Source organism: Antechinus flavipes, chromosome 5 (assembly GCF_016432865.1).
Source record: "Antechinus flavipes isolate AdamAnt ecotype Samford, QLD, Australia chromosome 5, AdamAnt_v2, whole genome shotgun sequence".
Classification (NCBI taxonomy): Eukaryota; Metazoa; Chordata; class Mammalia; order Dasyuromorphia; family Dasyuridae; genus Antechinus; species Antechinus flavipes.
The window spans coordinates 260099420-260109831 of NC_067402.1; the positions used below are offsets into that span (position 1 = coordinate 260099420).

Genomic DNA, 10412 nt, shown 5'->3' on the forward strand with positions numbered 1-10412 from the left:
GAAAATCTTCATCGTGGAGGCAGGTTTCAGGGCAGGGAGGGAGGAGTCCTCGCTCGCGCCCCTCAGACTACTCAGAGGGGAAATTAAAGGGGGTGTTAAAGGGAGAATTAAAGGGGAAAATAAAAGTAGAATTAAAGGGGGAATTAAAAGGGGAAATGTCAATAATCCGATTTTTTTTTTTTTTTTTTTTTTTTTTTTTTTTTTTTTTTTTTTTTTTTTTTTTTTTTTTTTTTTTTTTTTTTTTTTTTTTTTTTTTTTTTTTTTTTTTTTTTTTTTTTTTTTTTTTTTTTTTTTTTTTTTTTTTTTTTTTTTTTTTTTTTTTTTTTTTTTTTTTTTTTTTTTTTTTTTTTTTTTTTTTTTTTTTTTTTTTTTTTTTTTTTTTTTTTTTTTTTTTTTTTTTTTTTTTTTTTTTTTTTTTTTTTTTTTTTTTTTTTTTTTTTTTTTTTTTTTTTTTTTTTTTTTTTTTTTTTTTTTTTTTTTTTTTTTTTTTTTTTTTTTTTTTTTTTTTTTTTTTTTTTTTTTTTTTTTTTTTTTTTTTTTTTTTTTTTTTTTTTTTTTTTTTTTTTTTTTTTTTTTTTTTTTTTTTTTTTTTTTTTTTTTTTTTTTTTTTTTTTTTTTAACCTCTGAAGTCTTTGAAACTGGAAATCATTTTCTCCTTGTTATTACCTTCTAAGTTGCGTAATACTGCTCTCTGCTGGTTCTCTCCCCAAGTATCAGATCTTCCGCTTCCTGGGCTCCCTTGCTTATTAGTCCCTTACTTGATTAACCTTCTAGAATAAGGACAATCCCTGCTCCCCAATTACTTTGTATCTGTTGCTATTAATCCAGTGTCTAAGATAGATATGTGTGTATATATATATATAAAACAGATCTTAATAAAAGTGCAGTTAATTTTCTGCCTTGAAACTTTTATTCTTCACAGATCATGTGATATTTCACCAGCTGGAGCAGCTAAGTGGCACAGCAAACAAGCGTTCTGGACTTGGAGTCATTAAGACTCCTCTTCTTGAGTTCAAATCTGATGTCAGATATTTAAAGTTGTGATCCTGAGCTGGTTACTTGACCTGGTTTGCCTCAATTTCCTCATCTGTCAAAATAACTTGAAGGAAATGGCAAACCATTCTATTCGTTTTCCCAAGAAAATCCCCCAAATATCCTCATGGATAGTCTGACAAAGCCGTTTTAGATGTATAAACATTTCAACAGATGGGAATAGTATTTGCTCCCACATTCCTGTTGATCAAGAATGTTAGTTAACTTGAGGAAACACCAAATGGAGTTTCCAATTCATTAAAAGTGACTAGGCAGGAAGGAGAGGTGAAGCCCGCTTTTGGGACTTACTATCCTGACCCTAGCCTAGGTGCTGAAGTGCTTTGATTTCCCGAGGGTTAATTGGGATGCGGTTCACGAACTCCTGTGGAGAGATGTCTTACCTCCGGTGGGGGCTTTCCCTTTTCTCCCTCTAACCCAACCTTTTCTCTTACCGTTTCACTTTATCCAGATCATTCACATTTTTTCCCTGCAGCAGTAGCTGCTGCACCTTCGCCACATCCCCACGCAAGGCAGCTTTGTGGATCTTCCTGAGGTCCTTGCTCCGGATCAGGTATCCTTCGGTGGGGTAGCGTGTTTGGACCCCAAAGGAACTCGAAAGCTGGAAGGGGCGAGATGGAAATTGCCCCTTCTTCTTGCCGAAATTGAAAATCTTCATCGTGGAGGCAGGTTTCAGGGCAGGGAGGGAGGAGTCCTCGCTCGCGCCCCTCAGACTACTCAGAGGGGAAATTAAAGGGGGTGTTAAAGGGAGAATTAAAGGGGAAAATAAAAGTAGAATTAAAGGGGGAATTAAAAGGGGAAATGTCAATAATCCGAAGCCCAAGGTTTAGAGACCCGTGAGCCCGCAACAGTTAAAAACCGATTCAGCCCTGGAGCTGATTGCAACTCTGGCAAAGGCAGCAGAGCAACTGAACTACGCGTGCCTTTGTCAGGTAAAGGTACGAGGCTCACGCGGATGCGATAAAGGATCAAGTCACGCACTGGTAAGCTTAACGGGAGCCGGATCCGTTAGCTCCCAGCTCGAGGAGTCCAAAGCTCCCGGTCGCGAGGGCGGGTGAGACCCGGAGCTCTCGCGTTCGAATCTCGGGACCTGTTCTATTGCTTACTTTTGTAATGAGCAGAGCACTTCCTCTCGGAGCCTCGATTTCTTCTCTAAAATGAGATTCTACTCGATAATCTCCCAAGTTTCTTGCAGCCTTTTAACAATTCTGTGAAACTGAAGGAAGCGCCCACCCTAAAAAGGACCCTAGGGGCCCGGATGGACAAATGCAGTCCAGTGCCTCTTCTGATTCTTCCTACCCCGTAAGTGTGTCGGGGAAGCATTTATACGAGGCAACCAGCCACACACCCGGTCTCCACCACGTAGCCCTGGGTTCAAGCCCATCCTCTACAGAATTTAAATCGCCTTATTGGTGCTGTTCTTAAGGGAGGGAACAGAAGGGAAGGATTCCAACACTTCAATGGAATGGAAAGAGATACCACTTTCAGTTGAAAGATTTAAACATACCTTAAGGCTATGTATACCCTCTGTAGTCCCATTCAAATCTGGGCTAATGAGATTCCCTCTAGAGTATTATGTTTTTATCGATGTTATGTTCTAGGAGGAACATTGATGAGGTCTGCTTTGCTTTTAAGTCACATATAATGTGGACTAGAAGGTAGCAGTATTTTGTTTTACTGACATGGGCTCAACCTCCCAAATATAAGGAGATTTCTTCAAAGGGAAACAATGCAGGTTCTTATCTATCTAGTCTTGGCCTTTGCCTTCTCCTGCGTTTCCCTGCGCCTATGTTCCATTAATGATGGGAAATTTATCCTGTGCACCACCAGCTCACACTGATTGCTTTCAGCTCCAGATTCACAGAACCTGAAAATACAGAAATGACATATCCCCACTAGGATGACACGCCCCTCTTACCCCCTGCTGCTGCTGCTGATGATGATGATGTTTCTCCATGGTCTTGCGTTTCCCCCTTCTCCCTCTTCATCTCCATCCCCTTGTCCCCTTTTCCCCCTCCCCTTTCTTCTTCACTGTTCCCTTTCCCTTTTCTTCTTTTGCTTACCTTCCCCCCCTTCTCCTCTTTCTTTTTCTTCTCCTAGTCCCTCTTTCCCTCCCTCTAGTCCTCATTTCCCTCCCCTCCCTTGCCTTTCCTTCTAGTCATTCTTTCCAACAAACCAAAATATCAATTCATCCTGTAGGTCTTTTGGTCTCAGTAGGGATTATTTGTCATCGTTTGTAAATCCTGTGGTCAGCATTGGTATATTTGGAGATGGTTCCATCAGTATCTATTCAAGGGATAGTCTGCATTGTTTGTGCTTTACCTGATGGTATCCTGTAGAACTTCAATACTGTCTCTAAATTGCATATAATGCATAAAATGCATAACATTTAGTACCATGATAAAGTTTCAATAGATTTGGACAATAGTTTGGCTAGTTCAGAGGCCTGTGAGCAAGTAACAGACTCCGTTATCATATACATATTATACTATGTATACATTGTGGACAGAAAAATGGTCACAAATTATATAATTATTTGAAAATATATATGCTTCTTATTGAAGAGAAGACCAATGTATATGAAGAATAAACAAGTAAATCTAATCTGTGAATACTCAAATATAGAGGCAAAACCTAGTATGAGATTTGTGGAAGTTGAAAAACATGTTCATAAACTTTTAAGGAATACAAATGAAAATAGAATAGATGAAAATGGACAAATAATTCCTCTTACACTTATTGGTTGTTGGAATCCTTACAAAGTGTTAAATCACTAAAGTTGATAGAGACAATAATTATCTACTTTAGCATGGTTCAGTATGATTGATCTGATCCTACGAGGAGATGTTATGGGCCAGAAGTTGAAACAAGGTACTAAGTAGAACTGATAGAAACAATGTTTGTGTTCACACCTTTAGAGAGCTCATATAAGCAAAAAGCTCTTAGGGCCAGAGAGCACTCTGGGAGAAAACCCATAATTCCACTCTCGGATCCCAGAATTCCACCATCAGAGAAGGAGCATAAATAGAGCTTCAGTGAGCCAGTCGAGTTTAGTTCAGGAGAAGCCCTCTCTCGGAGGCACAACCAGATTCATTCATTCCACCGTGGTGGCTGGCCTCCTGCACCTCCCCCACTGAGACCAAGGCTGGTCTGAAAGGCTCTCCAGAAAACCGCCCAGCCCCAGACAAGGAGACAAGAGATTCATTCCATTTTCCACCTTTGTGCTGGCTGGAGGCTGAAGGACAAACCTTTGGATTTGGAGAAAATCGGAGAGAGCTCTTGGAACCAAGCAGAGAGATAGGTCTCTAAGAAAACTAAGGGGGCTGTATTGGAGACAATACAAGATCTGAACTTTTAACACCCGGCTGCATTTGGAGTAATTATTACTTTTAACTGAAACAAAGGCTGCCTCCAGAAAACCTCCCCGAGAAACCTGCTCTCAGAGCGAACGATTACATTTTAAAGAAGGAAAACACCACAATTGGTGACACTAATAGCTCTCACATACCTAGTATCTTAAGGTTCATACAGTACTTTATGTGCTTTGGCTCTATTTTTACTGCAAATTCATAAGAAAAAGGCACTTTTTAAGTATAGTTATAGTTCTTGGCTAGGCAAACGGTAGATAAGTGAAAGAGGCTAGATGTGAATCCAGTTCTTTGGATGGCAAATTTAATAAAGCCATTCTTTTGAAGTTTCTCTTTGTTTTTTTCTACTTATAGGACATGTGTGTGTTCTATTCTCCAGATGTTTTTGAGATTTAGATTATCTGATTGAGTCTATATATGTTGTCTTCCCATTGTTTTTTGAGGCAGAACTTAATTTGGTTCCAATTAATGCAAGTCCTGAATCTTATAAAGCGGTCACATACATCAGTTGGATTTGCACTACATGACTGAATTGGCCCAGAACCAATGAAACTTTGAACTTCAAATAGAGTGACTATGCAGACCAACTTCAGAGAAGTCATTATTTGTACATACTTTGTACTGGAGAACCAATGGGGAAGTTCAATCCCCTGTCCCCATCCCCAAATGTTCTTTTTCCTTTTTGGTTTGTAATTGTAAGGACTCTTCAAAAAGATTCATGGGAAAGTAGATTAAGAGAATGATGGAAGACTTAGCTTTTCCAAAGTCACTAGATGATTGAGTCAAAACCTTAAGATGGATGAGCCCAGGTGACCTTGTAAATTTCAAAAGGTCATGAGGCCATGGAAGGCCACTAAAACTGTGGCTATAGTGTTTATTGAAGTGGTCAGTTGTGGTGGTAGCAGCAGATTGGAGCAAAAGAAGGAGTTGGCATTTGAGAAAGAGAAGCCACTGGGAAAGATCTGCCTTGGAAACACACACACACACCACAGTGTTTCATCGAACCCTGTTCATGAAAAAGGTGAAATTGTTAATTTGAACAATTTTCAAATGGAATTATGTGCGAAGACTTACTGTAAACCTCCTAGTAGATAACTATAATTTACAACTTGGCTTCCAGTTGAATTTTCAAGTCCTATTTAAATTTTTTAAATGTACACTCTAGTTCTCCTCTGCTCTCCTTTGCTTTCTCTCAATGTTTTCTATGGGAAAAGGAAAAAAAAAAGTCCTATTAGTTAAGGCATGGGATGGCATTTTTAATTTCTTTCCATTGAAGAGAACCTAGATGCTCAAAAGCAAATCTCAGGTAAATTGTAGCCATTTCCCCTTTGAAGCAGGGTGGCAGTGAGGAGAAGGGAGGGGAAGAGCCAATGGATATTCTAACAGCTTCCTATTTAATTGCTGTTTTCTGCTATTTGAATGTCAGGCTTGTCTCAAAATTGAACACTGGGGAAAGAGTGAAGGAAGGTGTAGGGCAAAAATTAGTGGAGGTAATGGTTCTTTGTGGCTTTTGCCAAGGAATATGTAGCTAGCCATTGTACTTGATGTGGGGAAGTTAGCATAATTGTGGAGTCTTTTGCATTTGTAGAACTCAGTGGATTGAAAGCAAGACAGAGAGTGAGAAAGACCTTAATTCAAGGCCAGCCTCAAATGCTTTCTATGTAGATGACCCTGGAGAAGACACTCACTTTCTGTTTGCTTCAGTTTCCACATCTGTAAAATGGGGAGAAGTAGAGTGCTGCAACTGTCTCTGCCCGTGCTGGACACACAAGAGCTCAGGTTCCCATCCCGCAATCTTCTCTTTCTTCCACTTGATTAACCTTCTAGAATAAGGACAATCCCTGCTCCCTCATTTCTTTGTACCTGTTGCTGACACAAAGAGTAGTAGCTTAATAAAAGCAGCCATTTTTTATTTGGCCATATCTGTTTCTAGGAAGAAGTGATAGAATCCCCAACAGAGCTAGAAGTTTGAGCCATGACAATATGGGATGTAGCAGCCAGCCAGTCCAGTAGAAAAGCCCAAAGAAACCAGGCACCTGGCTAATGCTCAGGCTAGCTTTCTGGAGGTCCTCTGGAAGGGCCTTGGTCTCACCAGGGTAGACACCACGAGAATGGACAAGAATAGAGTCTAAAGTCTTCATTTTCTCTTACACACTCTGTGTCTATCATAGTCTGACCCAGTCTCCTCCAGCAATCTAACAGTCTGCAGTCTGAACCAGTCTCCCTCAGAGTCTGACTTTGTCCCCAGTTTAAATACCCTAATACAATTACATCATTACAGTATAGTGAGTGAAGTAGAGAACCATTACATTTTAAAGAAGGAAAACACCACAATTGGTGACACTAATAGCTCTCACATACCTAGTATCTTAAGGTTCATACAGTACTTTATGTGCTTTGGCTCTATTTTTACTGCAAATTCATAAGAAAAAGGCACTTTTTAAGTATAGTTATAGTTCTTGGCTAGGCAAACGGTAGATAAGTGAAAGAGGCTAGATGTGAATCCAGTTCTTTGGATGGCAAATTTAATAAAGCCATTCTTTTGAAGTTTCTCTTTGTTTTTTTCTACTTATAGGACATGTGTGTGTTCTATTCTCCAGATGTTTTTGAGATTTAGATTATCTGATTGAGTCTATATATGTTGTCTTCCCATTGTTTTTTGAGGCAGAACTTAATTTGGTTCCAATTAATGCAAGTCCTGAATCTTATAAAGCGGTCACATACATCAGTTGGATTTGCACTACATGACTGAATTGGCCCAGAACCAATGAAACTTTGAACTTCAAATAGAGTGACTATGCAGACCAACTTCAGAGAAGTCATTATTTGTACATACTTTGTACTGGAGAACCAATGGGGAAGTTCAATCCCCTGTCCCCATCCCCAAATGTTCTTTTTCCTTTTTGGTTTGTAATTGTAAGGACTCTTCAAAAAGATTCATGGGAAAGTAGATTAAGAGAATGATGGAAGACTTAGCTTTTCCAAAGTCACTAGATGATTGAGTCAAAACCTTAAGATGGATGAGCCCAGGTGACCTTGTAAATTTCAAAAGGTCATGAGGCCATGGAAGGCCACTAAAACTGTGGCTATAGTGTTTATTGAAGTGGTCAGTTGTGGTGGTAGCAGCAGATTGGAGCAAAAGAAGGAGTTGGCATTTGAGAAAGAGAAGCCACTGGGAAAGATCTGCCTTGGAAACACACACACACACCACAGTGTTTCATCGAACCCTGTTCATGAAAAAGGTGAAATTGTTAATTTGAACAATTTTCAAATGGAATTATGTGCGAAGACTTACTGTAAACCTCCTAGTAGATAACTATAATTTACAACTTGGCTTCCAGTTGAATTTTCAAGTCCTATTTAAATTTTTTAAATGTACACTCTAGTTCTCCTCTGCTCTCCTTTGCTTTCTCTCAATGTTTTCTATGGGAAAAGGAAAAAAAAAAGTCCTATTAGTTAAGGCATGGGATGGCATTTTTAATTTCTTTCCATTGAAGAGAACCTAGATGCTCAAAAGCAAATCTCAGGTAAATTGTAGCCATTTCCCCTTTGAAGCAGGGTGGCAGTGAGGAGAAGGGAGGGGAAGAGCCAATGGATATTCTAACAGCTTCCTATTTAATTGCTGTTTTCTGCTATTTGAATGTCAGGCTTGTCTCAAAATTGAACACTGGGGAAAGAGTGAAGGAAGGTGTAGGGCAAAAATTAGTGGAGGTAATGGTTCTTTGTGGCTTTTGCCAAGGAATATGTAGCTAGCCATTGTACTTGATGTGGGGAAGTTAGCATAATTGTGGAGTCTTTTGCATTTGTAGAACTCAGTGGATTGAAAGCAAGACAGAGAGTGAGAAAGACCTTAATTCAAGGCCAGCCTCAAATGCTTTCTATGTAGATGACCCTGGAGAAGACACTCACTTTCTGTTTGCTTCAGTTTCCACATCTGTAAAATGGGGAGAAGCAGAGTGCTGCAACTGTCTCTGCCCGTGCTGGACACACAAGAGCTCAGGTTCCCATCCCGCAATCTTCTCTTTCTTCCACTTGATTCCCCAACAAACATCCCCACCAATTTCTGGGGGGGTCCTCTTTCATCCCACCCCAGACGTGGACATTTTGACCCCGGCATACTGTGAGCATTGCTACCTGGCTATCCAAAATGGTGAAGGAAACTATTTATTATATCGTTTTGGTGATAAAACCCAATGCCTCCCAGGAAGAACTGTAGAAGACATTGATTAGCCTTGAAATATTACCCAGATATGAATTCAAATGAAGGAGAAAAGTTCAAACAGATTTCTCAAGCTGATGAACTGCTTTCTGATGCAAAGAAAAGAGACTTTATGACAAAGGTGGAAAACAAGCTATCAAAGAGGGTGGTTCTGTTGATGGCTTTGGTTCTCCAATGGCTATCTTTGACATGTTGTTTTGGAGGAGGTGGAAGAATGCAAAAGGAATGGAGAGGTAAAAATGTTGTTCATCAGTTGTCAAGGACCTTGAGGGATTTATATAATGGTGCAACAAGGAAAATGGCTTTGCAAAAGAATGTAATTTGTGATAAATGAGAAAGAAAGGGTGGTAAGAAAGGAGCTGTAGAATGCTGTCCCAATTGCAGAGGTACTGGTAAACAAATAAGAATTCACCAGATAGGACCTGGAATGGTTCAGCAAATTCAATCAGTTTGCATGGAATGCCAAGGGCATGGGGAACAAAGCAGCCCTAAAGACAGATGCAAAAGCTGTAATGGAAGGAAAATAGTTCTAGAGAAGAAGATTCTGGAGGTTTATATTGACAAGAGCATGAAAGATGGTCAGAAGATGACATTCCATGGTGAAGGTGATCAGGAACCAGGACTTGAGCCAGGAGATATTATCATTGTTTTAGATCAAAAGGATAATGCTATATTTATATGACAAGGTAATGACCTTTTCCCATGTATGGATATCTTGACAACAGAACTATAGTCATTACTTCCCAAGCTGGTCAAATTGTTAAACATGGAGATATTAAATGTGTGCTGAATGAAGGTATGCTAATTTAGCATTAACCTTATGAAAAAGGAATTTTAATAATTGAATTTAAGATAAACTTCCCAGAAAATGGCTTTCTTTCATCAGATAAGCTATCTTTGTTGGAAAAGTTGCTACCTGAAAGAAAGGAAGTAGAAGAGATTGAATATATGAATCAGGTAGAACAGGTGAATTTTGACCCATCTCAAGGAAGATGTTTATGAGGGTGATGAGCATCATCCCAGAGGTGGGATGTCAATGTCAAACCTCTTAATGGGGGCCAGAAAATACTCTTCTTTGTAATGCTGGCTTTTGTATGCAATAGTGAATGATTGAAATGTAATGCCAGAGAAACTGAGGCAGGAGAGAGATTAGAGAGTTTTTAATATTTTACTAATGGGAGAGTAAGATTGATTGGACAGGACTCTCATCTCAAATTATCCAGTCAGACAGAGATAAAGATATACTGGGACCAAGGAATTCATGTTGGTCCCAGGTCTGGAGGAGACTATCATCTCAAAGAATCCAGCGTCCAGCATCCATCTGCCAGCCACCATTCTCCAGCAATGAATGGAGAATCTCTAACCTTTATATACCTTTTGGAGAAAAAGAAGAAGGAAAGAGTAGGAAAGAGCGGGAAAGCCCAGCTGGAAAAGGCTATGAATCAAAAAGGAACCCAGAGACAGGATGTCTGAATACCCAGAGATAAAGATGTTAGTGAAATATCTTGGAATATTTTAGAGGGATGTTCTCAAGGACAGAAGATAATCAGGAGGTCTACTCTCTTGTTTATCTTGCTTGGGCTAACAATTTATAACCTTAGACGAATTGGTCCTCAGCCTTCATGGACCAGAGGGAGATTTACAGCTTAGGGGAGTAATTAGGGAGACTGAGACAAGGGAAATTTGTACAAGGAAACTGAGTCAGGACAGTTAAAGAGAACTGTGGCATAACAGAAGGACTATAAGTATTTAACAACCCTCACTAATAGCTATTG

At 39.3% G+C, this 10412-nt stretch overlaps 1 protein-coding gene and 1 pseudogene across 1 annotated transcript in view; one reads left to right on the forward strand and one right to left on the reverse strand.

Moving 5' to 3' along the window:
• Positions 1 to 5389, reverse strand: part of LOC127538749 (ankyrin repeat domain-containing protein 7-like) — a 32940-nt gene extending 27551 nt beyond the window's left edge. Inside the window, exon 1 of the mRNA XM_051962494.1 lies at positions 1485 to 5389. Coding sequence (XP_051818454.1) covers positions 1485 to 1708 — 224 coding nt within the window. The 5' untranslated portion in view covers positions 1709 to 5389. The remainder of the gene's footprint in view (positions 1 to 1484) is intronic.
• Positions 5390 to 8565: 3176 nt separating this feature from the next.
• LOC127538750 (dnaJ homolog subfamily A member 1-like) lies at positions 8566 to 9639 on the forward strand (annotated as a pseudogene).
• The last annotated feature ends 773 nt before the right edge of the window (positions 9640 to 10412 follow it).